Below are 23,837 nucleotides of genomic sequence, written 5' to 3' on the forward strand. Positions count from 1 at the left end.
TGTACAAATAAATCAACAGTAAAATTTAGAGACTTGAGTATCATCATTATGACAAGAAAGAACTTGAATATGCCAATGACAGCTGATAGATTAATTGAGGGATGAGTATAGTTAACATTTGATGTAAAAGGGATATGAGACGTTTAGATCTCATGATCCTATGTAAGTATCTGGTATACAATACAATACATCTTATTACCTAGGAATTCAAGTATGCATTTCTAAATATTTTTCATTTTATAAACTATTTTATGTTTACCTTAAATGAACATATACATCCTTTTATATTTGAAATCAACATCAAAATATCATTGAAAATTCAAATCGATAACAGCACATCCATGCAACATACCAAATTTCCTTATTTTTAACAGATACAATGTTCTGATCCTTTTAGAAAATGGTGGAGTTACCTTTCTTGAATTCCACATGGCATTATGGTTTGCCAGATGCATAAATTTATAAATAAGATCTGGTTGGTTGAGATCATTAGCAATGGCACATAACTCCTTGTAGGTTGATAGACTTCCACTAAAACAGAAATAGGTACATATGTAATGGGAGATAACTCTTTACTACATAATGGGAGATAACTCTTTACAGGGTGTAAAACTTCCTTCTTTAACATAATATAAATAAGACACAACATTACTTCCTTCTTTAACATAATATAAATAAGACACAACATTACTGGTGTTTAAAACATGAAGGTCCGTCCATGCCTTTACTGACAAATCATAAACTAGTTTAACTCAGTCACGTGTTCAATTTCCTGTCCCATGTCATTACTTATAGTTAAATTGGAGGATTTGGTGTTAATGGAAAATTTTAAATAGTCTCGGTTTAATTTCTCCACAACTTATATAGACTGAATGATATACATTTTGATATATTGAATAGACACCTGTCTATTGTTGAAGACTGTATTTAGCTCTCTAGATGTTATTGGTGTTGTTCAGTTGCTGCCTCTTTGACATAATCCTCACATCTCTTTTTTATTGTAATTCAGAAATTTTTCTATGCATTTATTATTGTGATTTTGTTTATCTTTCAGACAGTTCATTGTTATTTCTGTAAATGTTTCATACATATAATGCTACAATGTATCAGTTTAATTTAAAGTTCTTGGTTTTTAATTTTGAACCATTCAAAAAAGGTTTAAATTTGAAAACAAACTCTTCAGTCTTAAAAAGAATATAAATTTACCCATCTGGAGATTTTCCTAGTGAACCTTCCTCGAATACTGTAGTATCTCCTTTAAAGTCATGCTTGGCCCTGTAATCAAATTATAAATGGTCAATATATAATGGCTTCACATTTTACAGCCACTGTAGTATCTCCTTTAAAGTCATGCTTTACCCTGTAATCAAATTATAAATATCGTCAATACAAATGGTTTCATATTTTACAGCCTTTAACAATATCTTTTCCCACTTAATCTGATACACCGGTGAAATCTCTTTTGAATTTTTTCACATTTTGTAAAGCCTGTGCCTTTAATAGATGACTATATGGTATGAGATTTGATGACTATATGGTATGAGATTTGATGACTATATGGTATGAGATTTGATGACTATATGGTATGAGATTTGATGACTATATGGTATGAGATTTGATCACTATATGGTATGAGATTTGATCACTATATGGTATGAGATTTGATCAGATGACTATATGGTATGAGATTTGATCAGATGGTTATATGGTGACATATAATTGTTAACATCATCATACCATGCTTTCTATTGTTGTACCGTTACACCATTGTCCCAGATAAGGGGGCGGGTTGATCTCTGACAAACATGTTTACCCCGGTCATATTAAATCCAGTTATTGTCAATGGATGCTGTTATCACTTCTTTTTTAAAAGTTTTTAGTTTTTTTATAGGAAAGTGTGTTTTTCAAAACAATTCAAGTTGTTGCAAGGCTTCCAAAATGATCATATATTTGGGACAATTATAAACTTACAGGACATTGTCTGCCTGGGGAAAGCATGAAACGGACATCTACTTTTAGTTTTCAAAGCCTTCTTAAAGAGACGGTCATTTTAAAATAATTCGTGATCTTTTTGACACAACCCTTTGATTTAAGCAGCCATACATTTCCGGTCATAAAAGTGACATGATAATTAAGTACCATCAAAACAACCCCTACTTTAATACCTTCTCATTTTAATCAAGGCTAATTAGTTGTGGGACAGCTGAAATTTACCTGTTCAGTAAACAATTTTGTAACGGACATTGAAATTGTTTAACATTGCATACCGATATAACATGTTTCTTTTATTATTCTTCCCTTAGTTTATTTATTTTGTATTTACATTGTATCATAGGTCAAATTTATTTCTTCAGTGTATGTTCAATGGTGTTAATATGTCCTTTTATTGAGTTAAGTTATTTCAGTTGATATTTTATAGTGTGTCTTTCTATGTTGTGATGTTACATTATTGTTTCAGAAAAAGGGTGAAGGTTTGGTACCATTAAAACATTTAAACCCACTGCATTTGTTTGCACCTTTCCTAAGTCAGGAATCTGATGTTCAGTAGTTGTCGTTTGTTGATGTGGTTCATAAGTGTTTCTCGTTTCTCGTTTTTTATATAGATTAGACCGTTGGTTTTCCCGTTTGAATGGTTTTACACTAGTAATTTTTGGGGCCCTTTATAGCTTACTGTTCGGTGTGAGCCAAGGCTCCGTATTGAAGACCGTACTGTGACCTATAATGGTCTACTTTTATAAATTTTGACTTGGATGGAGAGTTGTCTCATTGGCACTCATACCACATTCTTCTTATATCTATTGATCGGTGTAATCGAAGTTATTTTCTTACATTTCAACAGTATCATCTTATTAATTTAGTCAAAAAGATTAAAATTATCAGAAATACGTTTATAAATATGATTTGATGAAAGATTTAAAAAGGTTTTAAATGAAAAATCATCAGAACCAAGTTGTTCGAACTAGTACAATGTGCGAAGGTTGGAAATTTTACGTTATTTTGCACAAATAAAGACTGGTGTACTGTCAATTTAACAGTTTACGTCAGAACATCGAATTTATATCAAAGTAAAGTTTAATATCATTTTTTTCTAAATTTCAATCATTGGGATAGACAACTGATTACCATAAATGCCTTAAGTTATATAGTCTTCAAGGATCAAAATAGGGATAAGGCATAAAATGTCCCGCTGGCTCAAATATTTTTGGGAAGCCCTGAGTTGTTGAAAGAGTAATTTTGCACAAAAAAAGAGTTTACGGCAGATATTCATACCTAAATCCTCTCCCCAACCCCATTTAAAAAAAATCTGAATGAAAATCTACTTATTCATATTTTAGTTGGCCTTATCCTTTGAACTTCGGTGGACAGTTGTCTCATTGACAATACTATCATATCTTTTTATTCCTTATGAGTGCATATTCAAGATACTACAGTTAAACCATATTTAAATAACAAACATACCTTTTGCCAGACATAAATATGACTATGTACAAAGATAAAAATGGTAGAACAATCATAACACATACATTTTGCCATGAGTATGTCCATGTACTCAGATAGAACAGTAGAATCTTAGTTACACATACATTTTACCATGAGTATGTCTATGTACTCAGATAGAACTGTAGAATCTTAGTTACACATACATTTTGCCATGAGTATGTCTATGTACTCAGATAGAACAGTAGAATCTTAGTTACACATACATTTTGCCATGAGTATGTCTATGTACTCAGATATAACTAGAATCTTAGTAACACATACATTTTGCCATGAGTATGTCTATGTACTCAGATAGAACTGTAGAATCTTAGTTACACATACATTTTGCCTGTCACCTTTTGAGGTGAATGTCATGTACTCAGGTAGAATGGTAGAAAGATCATAACACATACCATTTACCATGAGAATGTCTATGAACTCAGACAGAACAGTAGAACCTTTGTTACACATACCTTTTGCCATGAATATGTCTATGTACTCAGATAGAACAGTAAAACCTTTGTTACAAATACCTTTTGCCAGTTATGAGTGTATCTAATAACTCAAATAGAACAGTAGAACCTTTATTACACATACCTTTTGCCAGTCATGAGTGTATCTACTAGCTCAGATAGAACAGTAGAACCTTTGTTACACATACCTTTTGCCGGTCATGAGCGTATCTACTAACTCAGATAGAACAGTAGAACCTTTGTTACACATACCTTTTGCCAGTCATGAGTGTATCTACTAACTCAGATAGAACAGTAGAACCTTTTTTACGCATACCTTTTGCCAGTCAGGAGTGTATCTACTAACTCAGATAGAACAGTAGAACCTTTATTACACATACCTTTTACCAGTCATGAATGTATCTACTAACTCAGATAGAACAGTATAACCTTTATTACACATACCTTTTGCCAGTCATGAGTGTATCTACTAACTCAGATAGAACAGTAGAATCTTTATTACACAAACCTTTTACCAGTCAGGAGTGTATCTACTAACTCAGATAGAACAGTAGAACCTTTATTACACATACCTTTTGCCAGTCATGAGTGTATCTACTAACTCAGATAGAACAGTAGAACCTTTATTACACATACCTTTTGCCAGTCATGAGTGTATCTACTAACTCAGATAGAACAGTATAACCTTTATTACACATACCTTTTGCCGGTCATGAGTGTATCTACTAACTCAGATAGAACAGTAGAACCTTTATTACACATACCTTTTGCCAGTCATGAGTGTATCTACTAACTCAGATAGAACAGTAGAACCTTTATTACACATACCTTTTGCCAGTCATGAGTGTATCTACTAACTCAGATAGAACAGTAGAACCTTTATTACACATACCTTTTGCCAGTCATGAGTGTATCTACTAACTCAGATACTAATGAGTCTTTCTGTTCAGGAGTACATATATCATACACCAGTCCTAGTCCCTTAGATGCTATGTCTTGTGTTATATCTACAACAACAGAAATAATACACAGATATCAGAAGATATGATGTGTTATATCTACAACAACAGAAATAATACACAGATATCAGAAGATATGATGTGTTGTATCTACAACAACAGAAATAATAAACAGATATCAGAAGATATGATGTGTTATATCTACAACAACAGAAATAATAAACAGATGTAAGAAGATATGATGTGTTATATCTACAACAACAGAAATAATAAACAGATGTAAGAAGATATGATGTGTTATATCTACAACAACAGAAATAATAAACAGATGTAAGAAGATATGATGTGTTATATCTACAACAACAGAAATGATAAACAGATATCAGAAGATATGATGTGTTATATCTACAACAACAGAAATAATAAACAGATATCAGAAGATATGATGTGTTATATCTACAACAACAGAAATAATAAACAGATATCAGAAGATATGATGTGTTATATCTACAACAACAGAAATAATAAACAGATATCAGAAGATATGATGTGTTATATCTACAACAACAGAAATAATAAACAGATATCAGAAGATATGATGTGTTATATCTACAACAACAGAAATAATAAACAGATATCAGAAGATATGATGTGTTATATCTACAACAACAGAAATAATAAACAGATATAAGAAGATATGATGTGTTATATCTACAACAACAGAAATAATAAACAGATATCAGAAGATATGATGTGTTATATCTACAACAACAGAAATAATAAACAGATGTAAGAAGATATGATGTGTTATATCTACAACAACAGAAATAATAAACAGATGTAAGAAGATATGATGTGTTATATCTACAACAACAGAAATAATAAACAGATATAAGAAGATATGATGTGTTATATCTACAACAACAGAAATGATAAACAGATATCAGAAGATATGATGTGTTATATCTACAACAACAGAAATAATAAACAGATATCAGAAGATATGATGTGTTATATCTACAACAACAGAAATAATAAACAGATATCAGAAGATATGATGTGTTATATCTACAACAACAGAAATAATAAACAGATATCAGAAGATATGATGTGTTATATCTACAACAAAATAATAAACAGATATCAGAAGATATGATGTGTTATATCTACAACAACAGAAATAATAAACAGATATCAGAAGATATGATGTGTTATATCTACAACAACAGAAATAATAAACAGATATCAGAAGATATGATGTGTTATATCTACAACAACAGAAATACTAAACAGATATCAGAAGATATGATGTGTTATATCTACAACAACAGAAATAATAAACAGATATCAGAAGATATGATGTGTTATATCTACAACAACAAAAATAATCAACAGATATCAGAAGATATGATGTGTTATATCTACAACAACAGAAATAATAAACAGATATCAGAAGATATGATGTGTTATATCTACAACAACAGAAATAATAAACAGATATCAGAAGATATGATGTGTTATATCTACAACAACAGAAATAATAAACAGATATCAGAAGATATGATGTGTTATATCTACAACAACAAAAATAATCAACAGATATCAGAAGATATGATGTGTAATATCTACAACAACAGAAATAATAAACAGATATCAGAAGATATGATGTGTTATATCTACAACAACAAAAATGATAAACAGATATCAGAAGATATGATGTGTTATATCTACAACAACAAAAATAATCAACAGATATCAGAAGATATGATGTGTTATATCTACAACAACAGAAATAATAAACAGATATCAGAAGATATGAGTGCCAATGAGACAACTCTCCATCCAACAGGCATTGAAACAATTGTTAATGTGTTATCTTTGATTGCATGGAAGTGTACAATACCAACATATTTTTAGTTATCTGATTAAAAAAATTATAAGTGAAAGAAATAACCAATTTTGAAGAGTATCTGATAAATGCACTACCTACAAACCCAGATAAAGGACAATACATCATATTTAATTTTACTATTTCTTTTTTTTTTTGGGGGGGTGGGAGGGGGGGGGGGTGTGTATCACAAAAGGAAATGATTGAGGAAAACAAGGAAGGAAGGACAGAAAAACAAACATAAACCTGTATGTACACTTCCTTTGGAGAAAATAATAAACAATTTTAGGAAGTATCTGACAATTTGCATTTCATACAGGCTTAGATAAATGGCAAAACAGGTTTTTTTTTGTTAATATCTTAAGCCAGAAAAAATGAATGAAATTTCTACTAATCTAGCTTTTATAGACTGTCGGAACTCAATTCTTCATGTATGATTATTGTTGTTTTACTCAAAACAATTTGTTTCTTCCTTTATTTTGCTGTACCTGTATTATTGATTGAAGTGTTTGAAGATCTCTAAAGGTCATATAACTCATAAATCAAAGCACTGTAAGTGCTATAGGCAGTTAACCAAAAACCAAGGCAAACATAATTATGAAAACTGTAGCAGTGTTGCTTCATTTTTTTTTAAAGATTTGAAAGAACAAACATTAAACATTCGTATATTGTACATGTATGTTTATTTAATGAATTTATTATTAAGGCAAATTAATTAATATTTTATCAAGGTTTTCAAAAGCAATGCATATATCAATGTATATTTTTAATGGTGAGTCTGCAGTGGTACAAGTTCGCAATGATTGCAGTTGTTCTAGTTGGTAGTTAACGTTGGTACCAGTTGAATTTTAGTGGTACAAGTTGATGTAGTACGAGTTTGTTATAGTATAAATAGACTTGCTTCCCTGGAACGAACACTGAGTTTGGGTTCTAAAGTACAAAAGTTATGAGACACAAATCAGACAAATGTTTACTACTACACGGATCAAAGGTGAGGTCTTATTGATCTGCCCATAGTAAATGTAAAAGACCCATACCTTCACCCCAAGTCCATGATGTCACTCCATATCAAGTTTGGAATAAAATGACAGGTGATTATAACAGTTGGTCAAACATTCTTGGGCTTTACACTGCTTGAAAGATTTATATGTTTTCTTTAAAATGAGCCATACATGAAAATTTTTATAGGCCCAGAAATAATTCAAAAAATAATTTCAATAATAAGTAAATTCAATTAACCTGCTTGAAATGACGAACAGGAATAAATATGGTTTAGGGGTGGGTATCTCGACTGTTTACAAGTTCTCAAAAAGGGGGCATTGATCCCCAGGGGACTCACCCTTTATTTCATTTGAATTGGTTTATTGTCCCATACAAGAATTTATATGGTTTCGGGGTGGGGATCTCAACTGTTTACAAGTTTTCAAAAAGAAGGGGTTGGGGTGACCCCCATGAACTTCCCCTATCTTTCATTTGATTTGTTTTATTGTCCCATACAAGAATATATATGGTGTAGTGGTGAGGATCTCGACCGTTTACAAGTTCTCAAACAGGAGGATGTTGGGTGACCCCAAAGGACTCCCCCTAAATTTAACTTGATTTGTTTTATTGTCCCATACAAGAATATATATGGTTTAGGGGTGGGGATCTCGACCGTTTCCAAGTTCTCAAACAGGAGGGGGTGGGATGACCCCAGGGACTCCCCCTATATTTCATTTGATTTGAGTATATATATGGTTTAGGGGTGGGGATCGTGACCGTTTACAAGATAAAAGCATATTTCAAATTGAAGGGGGTTGGGATGACCCCCAGGGACTCACCCTATATTTTATTTAATTTGTTTTATTGTCCTGTTATCATTACTGAAGACCATGTGTGTCTATCACTTACTGTTTTCAAGTAATAGTCATTGGAAAATTTAAAAAAAATAAAATCCCATAGGATTCTCTAGTAAACCCTTCCCTTCTCTTGGCCCCTCAAAATACCCCTAAATAGACCCCAATGCACAAAAAAAAGATTTATGGCTCCGCTAGACATGTTAGTCTAACATTTTATGACACCCTTAGTAAATCTGACAAGTCCGTTTTTTTTAGTCATAAAATAACAACTTTCTTTGTCAAGGTCAGTGTTAATTGGAATAATGTAATAAAAGAAAGGAATTTAAAGGTCATGCATTTAATTGAAATCAATTTAATAATTGGAATCTTCTTAAAAAAAAAGAATATCATGTTAAACATACTTTCTTTTATTCAGGCTTTATATCATTAGAATCAATGAATACTTACTAACTTAGGTTTCGTGTAAGTTAAAATTACCGCCAACTTAGACTAATAATTTCCTCTTTAATAGAGATTTGGTTTAAATGAACAATATTTTTGCGCCTTTTGCCATTTGGAAAATGTAAAAGACTTGTTATTAGAGATTTTCAGCGATGAAATATTTCATACAATTGTTCTTTGACATCTTAGCCAAAAGCACAGGGGATAATGAACTACGTATGGATTTCTATTGAGCACTATTTCCTATGTGCAACTTCAAATATTTTATGTTGTTCGACGATCATTTAAGGATATTCTGGTCATATTTTTTGTATTCCAGAATTAAAAGTATGAAAAAAGTGTCTTATTAGTTATAAATAACATATTAGCCTGTTAGATAATAACAATGGCACTTTTTCTCAGCATTCGTTGGGATGAACACAAATCTAGGGTGCTAGCATAAGGCAGCTTAACTGCCTTAAAATATCTATAGGAAGTATGGATATAAATACCTCTCCTTGATATAGACTAACTTACCATCATTCTCTGACAACAACCTCATGAAAGCTCCCTGTATTTGACTAAGTTTACTCTGTACAGCTGGATCAGGTCCACATGTCTTTGTTAGAGCTAACAACCAGATACATGCTGCCTGAATTACAAGTTACAACAAAAATAAACATGGGTAATTCATCATTACAACATTAAATTTATTCCACAGTTAGCTTCATGAACCTTGCAATAAAAAGAACCAGTGAACTTGAGCTTAAAACTGTGAAGGCGACCAATTTTATGTCCCTTTGTATTCAAATAATGATATTCTAAAAACATAACATGAATCAATGAACTGTAAGATAGGTCAGAGTGACTTATTTTTGTGGAATGCTGTTAAATTTGAAAAATGCTGTCAAATAATTTATTAAGTAGACTAAATACCTGTCCACTTCAGTGTGGAATTTTAGTTTATTACCTGTCTGAGATGTGGATTACTGCTAACCAAGGATTTGTTCAGTAGACTTAATACCTGTCCACTTCAGTGTGGAATTTTAGTTTATTACCTGTCTGAGATGTGGATTACTGCTAACCAAGGATTTGTTCAGTAGACTAAATACCTGTCCACTTCAGTGTGGCAGTTTAGTTTATTACCTGTCTGAGATGTGGATTACTGCTAACCAAGGATTTGTTCAGTAGACTAAATACCTGTCCGTTTTAGTGTGGAATTTTAGTTTATTACCTGTCTGAGATGTGGATTACTGCTAACCAAGGATTTGTTCAGTAGACTAAATACCTGTCCACTTCAGTGTGGCAGTTTAGTTTATTACCTGTCTGAGATGTGGATTACTGCTAACCAAGGATTTGTTCAGTAGACTAAATACCTGTCCACTTCAGTGTGGCAGTTTAGTTTATTACCTGTCTGAGATGTGGATTACTGCTAACCAAGGATTTGTTCAGTAGACTAAATACCTGTCCACTTCAGTGTGGAATTTTAGTTTGTTACCTGTCTGAGATGTGGATTACTGCTAACCAAGGATTTGTTCAGTAGACTAAATACCTGTCCACTTCAGTGTGGCAGTTTAGTTTATTACCTGTCTGAGATGTGGATTACTGCTAACCAAGGATTTGTTCAGTAGACTAAATACCTGTCCACTTCAGTGTGGCAGTTTAGTTTATTACCTGTCTGAGATGTGGATTACTGCTAACCAAGGATTTGTTCAGTAGACTAAATACCTGTCCACTTCAGTGTGGCAGTTTAGTTTATTACCTGTCTGAGATGTGGATTACTGCTAACCAAGGATTTGTTCAGTAGACTAAATACCTGTCCACTTCAGTGTGGAATTTTAGTTTGTTACCTGTCTGAGATGTGGATTACTGCTAACCAAGGATTTGTTCAGTAGACTAAATACCTGTCCACTTCAGTGTGGCAGTTTAGTTTATTACCTGTCTGAGATGTGGATTACTGCTAACCAAGGATTTGTTCAGTAGACTAAATACCTGTCCACTTCAGTGTGGCAGTTTAGTTTATTACCTGTCTGAGATGTGGATTACTGCTAACCAAGGATTTGTTCAGTAGACTAAATACCTGTCCACTTCAGTGTGGCAGTTTAGTTTATTACCTGTCTGAGATGTGGATTACTGCTAACCAAGGATTTGTTCAGTAGACTAAATACCTGTCCACTTTAGTGTGGAATTTTAGTTTATTACCTGTCTGAGATGTGGATTACTGCTTACCAAGGATTTGTTCAGTAGACTAAATACCTGTCCACTTCAGTGTGGCAGTTTAGTTTATTACCTGTCTGAGATGTGGATTACTGCTAACCAAGGATTTGTTCAGTAGACTAAATACCTGTCAACTTCAGTGTGGAATTTTAGTTTGTTACCTGTCTGAGATGTGGATTACTGCTAACCAAGGATTTGTTCAGTAGACTAAATACCTGTCAACTTCAGTGTGGAATTTTAGTTTGTTACCTGTCTGAGATGTGGATTACTGCTAACCAAGGATTTGTTCAGTAGACTAAATACCTGTCCACTTCAGTGTGGAATTTTAGTTTATTACCTGTCTGAGATGTGGATTACTGATAACCAAGGATTTGTTCAGTAGACTAAATATCTGTCCACTTCAGTGTGGAATTTTAGTTTATTACCTGTCTGAGATGTGGATTACTGCTAACCAAGGATTTGTTCAGTAGACTAAATACCTGTCCACTTCAGTGTGGAATTTTAGTTTATTACCTGTCTGAGATGTGGATTACTGATAACCAAGGATTTGTTCAGTAGACTAAATATCTGTCCACTTCAGTGTGGAATTTTAGTTTATTACCTGTCTGAGATGTGGATTACTGCTAACCAAGGATTTGTTCAGTAGACTAAATACCTGTCCACTTCAGTGTGGAATTTTAGTTTGTTACCTGTCTAAGATGTGGATTACTGCTAACCAAGGATTTGTTCAGTAGACTAAATACCTGTCCACTTCAGTGTGGAATTTTAGTTTGTTACCTGTCTAAGATGTGGATTACTGCTAACCAAGGATTTGTTCAGTAGACTGAATACCTGTCCACTTCAATGTGGAATTTTAGTTTATTACCTGTCTGAGATGTGGATTACTGCGCTGCATGCTAACCAAGGATTTGTTCAGTAGACTGAATACCTGTCCACTTCAGTGTGGAATTTTAGTTTATTACTTGTCTGAGATGTGGATTACTGCTAACCAAGGATTTGTTCAGTAGACTGAATACCTGTCCACTTCAGTGTGGCAGTTTAGTTTATTACCTGTCTGAGATGTGGATTACTGCTAACCAAGGATTTGTTCAGTAGACTAAATACCTGTCCACTTCAGTGTGGAATTTTAGTTTATTACCTGTCTGAGATGTGGATTACTGCTAACCAAGGATTTGTTCAGTAGACTAAATACCTGTCCACTTCAGTGTAGAATTTTAGTTTATTACCTGTCTGAGATGTGGATTACTGCTAACCAAGTATTTGTTCAGTAGACTAAATACCTGTCCACTTTAGTGTGGAATTTTAGTTTATTACCTGTCTGAGATGTGGATTACTGCTAACCAAGGATTTGTTCAGTAGACTAAATACCTGTCCACTTCAGTGTGGAATTTTAGTTTATTACCTGTCTGAGATGTGGATTACTGCTAACCAAGTATTTGTTCAGTAGACTAAATACCTGTCCACTTCAGTGTGGAATTTTAGTTTATTACCTGTCTGAGATGTGGATTACTGCTAACCAAGGATTTGTTCAGTAGACTAAATACCTGTCCACTTTAGTGTGGAATTTTAGTTTATTACCTGTCTGAGATGTGGATTACTGCTAACCAAGGATTTGTTCAGTAGACTAAATACCTGTCCACTTTAGTGTGGAATTTTAGTTTATTACCTGTCTGAGATGTGGATTACTGCTTACCAAGGATTTGTTCAGTAGACTAAATACCTGTCCACTTCAGTGTGGCAGTTTAGTTTATTACCTGTCTGAGATGTGGATTACTGCTAACCAAGGATTTGTTCAGTAGACTAAATACCTGTCAACTTCAGTGTGGAATTTTAGTTTGTTACCTGTCTGAGATGTGGATTACTGCTAACCAAGGATTTGTTCAGTAGACTAAATACCTGTCAACTTCAGTGTGGAATTTTAGTTTGTTACCTGTCTGAGATGTGGATTACTGCTAACCAAGGATTTGTTCAGTAGACTAAATACCTGTCCACTTCAGTGTGGCAGTTTAGTTTATTACCTGTCCGAGATGTGGATTACTGCTAACCAAGGATTTGTTCAGTAGACTAAATACCTGTCAACTTCAGTGTGGCAGTTTAGTTTATTACCTGTCTGAGATGTGGATTACTGCTAACCAAGGATTTGTTCAGTAGACTGAATACCTGTCCACTTCAGTGTGGAATTTTAGTTTATTACCTGTCTGAGATGTGGATTACTGATAACCAAGGATTTGTTCAGTAGACTAAATATCTGTCCACTTCAGTGTGGAATTTTAGTTTATTACCTGTCTGAGATGTGGATTACTGCTAACCAAGGATTTGTTCAGTAGACTAAATACCTGTCCACTTCAGTGTGGAATTTTAGTTTATTACCTGTCTGAGATGTGGAATACTGCTAACCAAGGATTTGTTCAGTAGACTAAATACCTGTCCACTTTAGTGTGGAATTTTAGTTTATTACCTGTCTGAGATGTGGATTACTGCTAACCAAGGATTTGTTCAGTAGACTAAATACCTGTCCACTTCAGTGTGGAATTTTAGTTTGTTACCTGTCTAAGATGTGGATTACTGCTAACCAAGGATTTGTTCAGTAGACTAAATACCTGTCCACTTCAGTGTGGAATTTTAGTTTGTTACCTGTCTAAGATGTGGATTACTGCTAACCAAGGATTTGTTCAGTAGACTGAATACCTGTCCACTTCAATGTGGAATTTTAGTTTATTACCTGTCTGAGATGTGGATTACTGCGCTGCATGCTAACCAAGGATTTGTTCAGTAGACTGAATACCTGTCCACTTCAGTGTGGAATTTTAGTTTATTACTTGTCTGAGATGTGGATTACTGCTAACCAAGGATTTGTTCAGTAGACTAAATACCTGTCCACTTCAATGTGGAATTTTAGTTTATTACCTGTCTGAGATGTGGATTACTGCGCTGCATGCTAACCAAGGATTTGTTCAGTAGACTGAATACCTGTCCACTTCAGTGTGGAATTTTAGTTTATTACTTGTCTGAGATGTGGATTACTGCTAACCAAGGATTTGTTCAGTAGACTGAATACCTGTCCACTTCAGTGTGGCAGTTTAGTTTATTACCTGTCTGAGATGTGGATTACTGCTAACCAAGGATTTGTTCAGTAGACTAAATACCTGTCCACTTCAGTGTGGAATTTTAATTACCTGTCTGAGATGTGGATTACTGCTAACCAAGGATTTGTTCAGTAGACTAAATACCTGTCCACTTCAGTGTAGAATTTTAGTTTATTACCTGTCTGAGATGTGGATTACTGCTAACCAAGTATTTGTTCAGTAGACTAAATACCTGTCCACTTTAGTGTGGAATTTTAGTTTATTACCTGTCTGAGATGTGGATTACTGCTAACCAAGGATTTGTTCAGTAGACTAAATACCTGTCCACTTCAGTGTGGAATTTTAGTTTATTACCTGTCTGAGATGTGGATTACTGCTAACCAAGTATTTGTTCAGTAGACTAAATACCTGTCCACTTCAGTGTGGAATTTTAGTTTATTACCTGTCTGAGATGTGGATTACTGCTAACCAAGGATTTGTTCAGTAGACTAAATACCTGTCCACTTTAGTGTGGAATTTTAGTTTATTACCTGTCTGAGATGTGGATTACTGCTAACCAAGGATTTGTTCAATAAACTCTCTAAATACCATTCCACTTTTGTCTCCTTCACTGAGACTCGATTCTTTAAAATAAAGTTGACTAAAATTATTTTAATTCTATAATATTAGCAGTTTTTTAAGTCCATTTCAACTTCCTTTGATAAATTGTTTACAGAAAATAATTCCTGTGATAAAATGTTTACAGAAAATTTATTCCTCTGATAAAATGTTTACAGAAAATTAATCCTCTGATAAAATATTAACAGAAATATCATAACTATCAGTTAAAATAAAATAAATGCAACTGGGCTCATTCTAACTGCTGATATAGTCAAGAAAACTTATCTGGCTGGAGGGATAAAGTCCAAATATTGTAAGTATCAATGCTGAGGTAAATTTAGTGTAAAAGAAATAATAAATAAAAAAATTGTGACAGTAGATACTATAACATTTATCAACAATATGCTTTGAAATCCCTTTATGATAATTAGAGCATTAATATTTCCAACAAATAATCCAGTATGCAAACTCATTTTTGTGTCACTTGGTTGATGTCTCAATGATGTAACTCCGTGTTTCTCTTATTCAATATTTACCATGTAATCCTCCTCTGATTCAGTCCATAAATCTCTGGCTGCTGATGATTGTCTCCCCTGGGCAGCACAAACTAAAGCCTCCCCTGTAGTCATATGTAACTCAAACTGTTTGGGCTGAAATGTATTGTAACATACAAATTAGTTCAGGTACTAATGTACCCATGAATTGTCTCCCCTGGGCAGCACAAACTAAAGCCTCCCCTGTAGTCATATGTAACTCAAACTGTTTAGGCTGAAATGTATTGTAACATACAAATTAGTTCAGGTACTAATGTACCCATGAATGGTCTCCCATGGGCAGCACAAACTAAAGCCTCCCCTGCAACTCAAACTGGGCTAATATGCATTGTAAACAAATAATACACTTATTTTTGAATTCAACCTTAAAATGAACATTACAAAAATAATAATGAACAAAATAAATTACCTGAACAGAATCCATGATCTCCTCCATTACTTTCTGTAGATGTGGGAAGTTTTCTTCTCCTACACACAGATAACCGAGACACATCACACATTTCTCTTTTATCTTAAAGGAATAAAATTTGCACATTAGTTTTCAACTTAAATACATACAACTGAAAGACAGCACACTCTCTCATCTTTATAAATCAAAACAATGTAAGTAATCTGTTGGTTTCAAATATCCAATGATTTATATAGTAAGATAGTAAATATTAACTTCCAGTCTATTAAGAACAAAAAACCAGAAGTAGATATTCTGATCAATACCACACAGCCTGATATAATAATAGGTACTGAAACCTGGTTAGATCCTAAAACATCATCTTATGAATATTTTTCAAAAGATCAATACACGGTATTTAGAAAAGATAGACCACCAAATAAAAAAGGCCAATGTCATGGAGGCGTACTCATAGCTATATCAAATAATTTTTTATGTACAGAAATCAAAGAACTAGACACAGGATGTGAAATGATATGGGTAGAACTATTAATATCAAATGCACGTTAATGTTATATATGTGCTTATTATCGACCTCAGCCAGATGATGATACATCTTTAGATTTGCTAAATGAATCAATAAGTAGAATAAACGCCAGCTCAAAGTCAGCCATAATTATTGGTGGGGACTTTAATTTAGGGAACATCAATTGGGAAACAACAAGCGTCATCCCTGGAAAAACAAATCAAAAACAACATCAGCAATTTTTAGACATAATAAATGACTATTCTTTAGCACAAGTTGTAAACATACCAACTCGAAATGATAAAATATTAGATCTTGTGTTAACAAATTATCCAGCCATCATTGAAAAAACTGAAACCATGCCACCATTAGGAGAGGCAGACCATGATATTGTATATATAGAATGTTTATTATCATTAAAATGATGCCAAACCAAGCCACGTAAAATCTATAAATATAAAAATGCAAACTGGCAAAAAATAAAAGAGGATATAGATCAAACATATCAAAAGATCATGCATAAAAAGGATAGTGAAGATACAAATACACTTTGGTTAATATTTAAAAACTCATCACAAAACACTATCTCTGAGAACATACCACAGAAAATGATGAGAAACAGCAAAAATCTACCTTGGATAACAGACAGTCTTAGAAGACAAATGAAAAAGTACAAGAAAAAATATCAAAAGTACAAATTGAAAGGCAAAGGGAAACAAGACCAACTCAAAAAATTAAAACATGAAATACAAAAACAACAAAGAACATCTTATTGGAATTATATTGAAAATATGATATGTGGTATACCAGTTGATGACAACACTACTACTATATCAAAGAGCTTCCCCAAAAATCTGTTCAGTTATATAAAAACACAAAAGTCTGTAAGCTCTAACATACCACCACTCCGAAAAGAGGGCTCACTTACATCTGATTCAAAAGCAAAAGCTAATATTTTAAATGAACAGTTCAAAAAAGCATTCACACCTGTAACAGATGATCCAATACCAGATAAGGGCGTCAGTAAACATCCACAGATGCCTGATATTAAAATACAAAAACAGGGCATAGAAAATCTTCTAAATATTATAACATCAATATCAACAAAGCAGCTGGGCCTGATCTTATCCATGGAAAAATTTTAAAAGAGTGTAAGACATCTATCACTCCCATCTTGTCAATCATATTTCAAACATCACTGAACTCTGGAAAGATCCCAGATGACTGGCGTCACGCAAGTGTATGTCCAGCATTCAAAAAAGGCGACAAACACGACCCTATAAACTATCGCCCCATATCATTGACTTGCATCTGCTGCAAACTATTAGAACATGTTGTAGCTAGTAATATACTGAAACATCTGGAAAAAAATAAAATACACCTAAAGTTAAAGCACATGCATTTAAATCTCTTGTCCGACCAAAACTAGAGTACTGCTCAACTATTTGGGATCCACATCAAAAACAGCAAATTTCACAAATTGAAAAAGTTCAGAGAAGAGCAGCGTGCTTCTCATGCAACCCGCTTCCATAACACCAGCTCAGTTACTGAAATGATGACAGACTTAAATTGGTACCCACTTGAAATTAGGCGTTTACGATACAGACTTGTCTTCTTCTACAAAATTATACATGAAATTGTTGCAGTCCCTACATATAACCTTTTGATCCCACTAGACAATAGAACTAGACATAGCAATCCACACTCATTTAGGCAAATACAAACATCTAAAGACAGTTATAAATATTCATTTTATCCACGAACAGTTATACATTGGAATCTTCTGCCACAACAAATAGTATCATGCAGTACAGTACAGGGATTCAAGAGTATGATCTCAGAATCTGCTCTCATCCCCATTTTCTATCCCTAACTATTTTGTTATCAAATGCATATAGTTTTATCTAAATGAAATTTTTCAAATGTACATACATTATTTTGATTTTTTGATTTTGTTTCTTTTTATTTTTCTTGCTACAATGTAAATTATAAAATTTTATAGTCGACGCCCGGCGAATAATCTTCAATAATTGAAGGATCGCTAGAAACTTAAAGAAGAAGAAGAAGATATAAACTTTCAGAAGGACCATCATATTATCCCAGCACATTTTTACTCCAGTACTAGAAGCAGAAATGCATTAAAACATACCTGCTAAATTCTTAATACTCTGCTATGCATTTTATTGAATAGTTCATTTGGGTTATTTTGCATGAAGACTACAAGTTTTAAAAATAGTTTGTTTTATATACATTAAAGCTACATGGTTAAATTGCTAAGGCTTATTGTTCATTAAAGCTCCGTAGTTAATAAATCTTTTGTGTTATGTTATGCATCATGTTTCAATTTCTTTTGTGAATCTTTCTAATATTACCTATACATAACAGAAACTAACCTTATTTGGTTCAGAGCCTGATTTCAGTATCTTTAGTAATGATGTGACAATAGACCATTTAGTTATCTCCCCTTCACCATCATCTCCACCACCAGATGGCAGCAGTAATGGTGCATTTCTACCAATTTCTCCTAATGCCAGACAGGCTGCCATTTTCAATGACACATTACTTTCAGTTGGCAGGAGTAAAATTGCAGCTGTATAATAAGAATATAAAGAATAATGAAAGTAGATATAAGAAGATGTGGTATGAGTGCCAATGAAACAACTCTCCATCCAAGTCAAAATTTATAAAAGTAAACCATTATAGGTCACAGTACGGTCTTCAACACGGAGCCTTGGCTCACACCGAACAGTAAGCTATAAAGGGCCCCAAAAAATTACTAGTGTAAAACCATTCAAACGGGAAAACCAACGGTCTAATCTATATAAAAAACGAGAAACGAGAAACACTTATGAACCACATCAACAAACGACAACTACTGAACATCAGATTCCTGACTTAGGACAGGTGCAAACAAATGCAGCGGGTTTAAACGTTTTAATGGTACCAAACCTTCACCCTTTTTCTGAAACAATAGTGTAACATCAGAACATAGAAAGACACACTATAAAATATCAACTGAAATAGCTTAACTCAATCAAAGGACATATTAACACCATTGAACATACACTGAACAAATAAATTTGACCTATGACACAATGTAAATACAAAATAAATAAACTAAGGGAAGAATAATAAAAGTAACATGTTATATCGGTCCTGTTATCCATATTTGTTTATAAGTATAATAAATGTTTTAAACATTATGCTTATTGATAAGTAAGAACTTTGTATTTATACTTGTTTCGCTCCTCTTTAGAATGTGTTTTTCAAAATATTTATTTTAACACATATAAACGTTTTTTTCCCCCAATATTACTTGTATACAATTTCCTTGGTCACCCAGGTAACTGGCTAAGGGTCCCTGTTTCAAAAATGAGCCATCTATCCAGGGTTAATAGAAGACTAAGACATATTAGTCCATTGATGTTAGAAGCATGTAACTATATACATGAATTTCAACATAATAAGTAAATAATATGCTGTTGAAAAGATACACAAACATGTGCAAGTAACAAAATACACATAATGAGCTAACACTTATACATTTTTTTTACCATTTCTAGTTTAAACATATTTATTTATAGTGGATTGGGAAACAAGTTATTACAACTTATATTAATCCCTTTCCACTTTGCTGGTGGGAGTGCTGCCTTGTAGCGTCATTATCCTGCTCTTTTTTAAAATCTACAAGGGTGTCTTTTACGTACAAGAGATATTGCTCTATCTTAACACGGGTCAGCCATTTATCGGCCCCTTCCGACAGACTATCACCATTTCTCAAGACCATACTCGCAAATGGTGTCAAGGGAGAGCTGAAAATTCAGTCCATAAAATTTTCTCCCCGAAATGGGGATCGAACCAGGAACCTTTGTGTTTGTAGTCCGATGCCCTAACCACTACACCACGGCTCTCCATATCTAAAGTCTTATTTTCTTATAGTTGATTGTATATTGAAATATTTTTAGATCTGAACTAATATACAAACCAAGTTTCTGTAGACAAGTTGTGATGATAGATTTGATCTCTTCCTCTATCTTAGTAGTACCATCCACCTCCATGGTACAGGACTGACTTCTGTCATTTAAGTATTGGCCTATGAGATACCCTAATCCAATTACTGATCCCATTTGCACCTCAAAACCCTGTAACAAAAATATAAATAGGTAAATAGTGTATAATATGAATACTCTACTTTATAATTCTTATATGATTTGCATATCTGCAAATACGTGAATCGGATTGGTCCATTATATTTTTTGCCCTTGGTTTACACTTAGATAGTCCATGTTGCCGAAACTACTTTTGCATCCTTCATTAGGATCTATTCATGAATTCGATCCAGGGGATTCCAAACAAATTGAGACTGAAAAACAAATACATAACTGTTATTTCTATTTTAATGCATATATAACAAAATGAAATGATGCATTAAAGCTTGAAAAATGTGTAGAAATTATATAAAATCAAATACCATGAAATTTCATGAATGATTTTGGTGAATTAAAGTCATGCATAAACATGAAAATATACCAATGAAAACTTTCAAGATGAAGTTTTTTAGGAAGGTGTTATTTCATTTTATATTCTAAATAATTTATCCGACATTTATGGATTTCAGAAAGTCGATATGGAGGCTAACCTCTTAAGTTACAACATGACATTAAGAACTTGATGGCATATAGTAGCCAATGAACAAAAATTATTATTGAAAATTGCAAATGTTTGGCTTTTGAGTTAAAAGAATTAAATACATTTTTTCTAGAGGTTATTGATGTGTAAACTGAGGCAATTAACCCACAAACTGAATAAAAATCCTTTCTTTCGTGTTTAATCCTATAATATAGCCAATTGTAACTCGGGGGCTCTTTTTACAAAAAATCTTATGACAAAAATTGATCGTAATTTAAAGCGAAATATTCATGACTTGTTGTTGTGAAAAAAGTTGCATACATAAAACAAGAATGTGTCCATAGTACACGGATGTCCCACTCGCACTATCATTTTCTATGTTCAGTGGACCGTAAAATGGGGTCAAAACTCTAAATTTGGCATTAAAATTAGAAAGATCATATGAAAAGGAACATGTGCACTAAGTTTCAAGTTGATTGGACTTCAACTTTATCAAAAACTACCTTGACCAAAAACTCTAACCTGAAGCGGGAGAGACGGACGGACAGACGGACGAAAGAACAGATAAACGATTGAACGAACGAAAGAACGAACGAACAAACGGACGCACATACCAGAAAACATAATGCCCCTACTACTATAGTAGGTGGGGTATAATTATATCAAAACCATTATTTACATAATTTAATTCAGCAGGAGTTTATGATCTTAAAATTCAATGTAACCTCTCCCAGATGCTGTAATCATACAATTTACCTTATGGTTTAAATTCTTCATTAATTCTTCCATGCTATCCTTTATAATATCTTTGGATAGTTGACATATAACTACAGCATACATCTGACTCCCAAACTCTTTTAAATCATCTTTACTACTGAACATATAATTCTGGAATTAGAAACATTTCAAACTCTATGAGTCTAAGGATTTTGATGGCATTTAATGTAATTTTTATCTTTGATAAAAAAAAATCTCATCAAACAGTCTGATACACTCAAACTTATTTTTCAGGTAAGATGGCAGCTATTATTAGAAAATTAAAATTTCATGGAATAAAAATACATTTGATTTGCCAGATAATGTGGAAGACAAGTGTAAGATGAGAACAACTTTACATGATCTGACTGGCCATCTCTGGTGCTATGGCAACCAAAGTACCTACCTTCATCCAATCAGTTTGTGATATAATCTGACTGGCCATCTCTGGTGCTATGGCAACCAGTTCTACTAAACAGTACATAGCAGATGAACCTACAATAAAAAGAAAACAAACATGAACTCATTATAATATAAAAAAGATTACTTTGAGTATTTGAACTCCACTTTGCTTGTTATATCTGTATATGGTGTTGTCACTACCACTTATATGAGATTTACTTGATTTTTATAGTTCAGATAACATTTGAAAGACTTAAGTACCATAGCTGTCATTATCCTTCTCAAGATGGTTTTAATGTTTAATGACGCCATCTTGGTTATCATGTTTGGTCTTCAATATTATTTTGTAGACCATACACAATTTTTCAAACATATAATTTCCCCCCTTGGGTCATAACCTTATACTTGCCTCATTGACAATCATACTACATTTTCTTAAATTAACAAAAGTATAGCAAAGGGTATTAATTTGTTGTGACACAACCTGCTATCATAACTTTTTCATGCTACAAATATTGTTTCTACTTAGCTGATTTTTCTTAACTTACAAAATATCAAAACAAATTTAACGTATAGTCGCAGCAGACATAAAGAAATGCAACTAGCATAAAAAAAATCAAATATATAAAAAATAAATTATTCTTTTCCTATTTATTATTTTGTGACAGAATATTTGCTGAAATATTGAAAAGTCCATTTTAAAATATCTATAAGGCTATCTTATTAACTTATTTTCTTCTTACCACTGACAGCTGACAATAAAGCCTTAATAAAATCAAAATAAGTCTGTATGGAGTTATCTCCCTGTAAATTATCCCTGATATACTTGGCAATGCCAGGGGCTTGTGTCTGCATAGTAGCTAAAGATTCCATGTCAGGAATCTGGCCTGAGTCCTGTGATAGGCACATGTGTAGGTATAATATCATCTACAAGAAAAGGAACATGTGTAAATTTATCATCTTCATGTAAAAGGAACATGTGTAGGTATAATATCATCTACAAGAAAAGGGACATGTGCAAATTTATCATCTACATGTAAAATGCACATGTGTAGGTATATCATCTACAAGAAAAGGGACATGTGCAAATGTATCATCTACAAGTAAAAGGCACATGTGTATTTATTAAATCATCTACAATCAAAGGCACATGTGTCGTGTATGTCAGCATGATATAAATGTTGCAATATCTCAACAGAAGTTACCAGATATATAATTCTACTCAATAATAATGTTTTTTTTTAACCAGGGACCACATCATGGGTCTTATAGCTCCTCCTTTATATAACAAAGTACAGTACTGAGTAGAAAGTAACAGCAATGCTAACCAATATAAACAAAATTGTCCTCAAATAGCAAAATGAAGCAAGAAAAACAATTTTAAAGAATGCCTTTTCACAAAAAAAAATCTTACCGTTCAAATTGGTGTTAAGAAATACTATAATGTTTATGACTTGAGTATTTCTTCTATTAAGATTTTTATGAAAATAGTTCCAGATCAGTTATGATATATGGAATATATTATTGGGTTGCTGCCTTACTGATTTTTCATTAAATATTTTCAAATTTCATATCTTGCTTATTTTACTGCATATTTCTGTTTTTTTTTTCTTCTATCATT

At 33.0% G+C, this 23,837-nt stretch overlaps 1 protein-coding gene across 4 annotated transcripts in view; it reads right to left on the reverse strand.

The window, feature by feature from the left end:
* The window catches only part of LOC127737385 (proteasome adapter and scaffold protein ECM29-like), an 89,702-nt gene that overhangs the window by 28,580 nt on the left and 37,285 nt on the right, over window positions 1-23,837 (reverse strand). For all 4 annotated transcript variants that reach the window (XM_052248021.1, XM_052248011.1, XM_052248032.1 and 1 more), the window contains exons 16-27: window positions 22,960-23,143; window positions 22,221-22,309; window positions 21,815-21,946; window positions 20,415-20,571; window positions 18,823-19,019; window positions 15,925-16,026; window positions 15,498-15,611; window positions 14,892-14,984; window positions 9,596-9,710; window positions 4,846-4,960; window positions 1,207-1,275; window positions 414-531 (exon numbers count right to left, since the gene is read on the reverse strand). In XM_052248021.1, coding sequence (XP_052103981.1) covers window positions 414-531; window positions 1,207-1,275; window positions 4,846-4,960; window positions 9,596-9,710; window positions 14,892-14,984; window positions 15,498-15,611; window positions 15,925-16,026; window positions 18,823-19,019; window positions 20,415-20,571; window positions 21,815-21,946; window positions 22,221-22,309; window positions 22,960-23,143 — 1,485 coding nt within the window. The remainder of the gene's footprint in view (window positions 1-413; window positions 532-1,206; window positions 1,276-4,845; window positions 4,961-9,595; window positions 9,711-14,891; window positions 14,985-15,497; window positions 15,612-15,924; window positions 16,027-18,822; window positions 19,020-20,414; window positions 20,572-21,814; window positions 21,947-22,220; window positions 22,310-22,959; window positions 23,144-23,837) is intronic.

The sequence above is a fragment of the Mytilus californianus genome, unplaced genomic scaffold (assembly GCF_021869535.1).
Source record: "Mytilus californianus isolate M0D057914Y unplaced genomic scaffold, xbMytCali1.0.p SCAF_1, whole genome shotgun sequence".
In the NCBI taxonomy this organism is placed as follows: domain Eukaryota; kingdom Metazoa; phylum Mollusca; class Bivalvia; order Mytilida; family Mytilidae; genus Mytilus; species Mytilus californianus.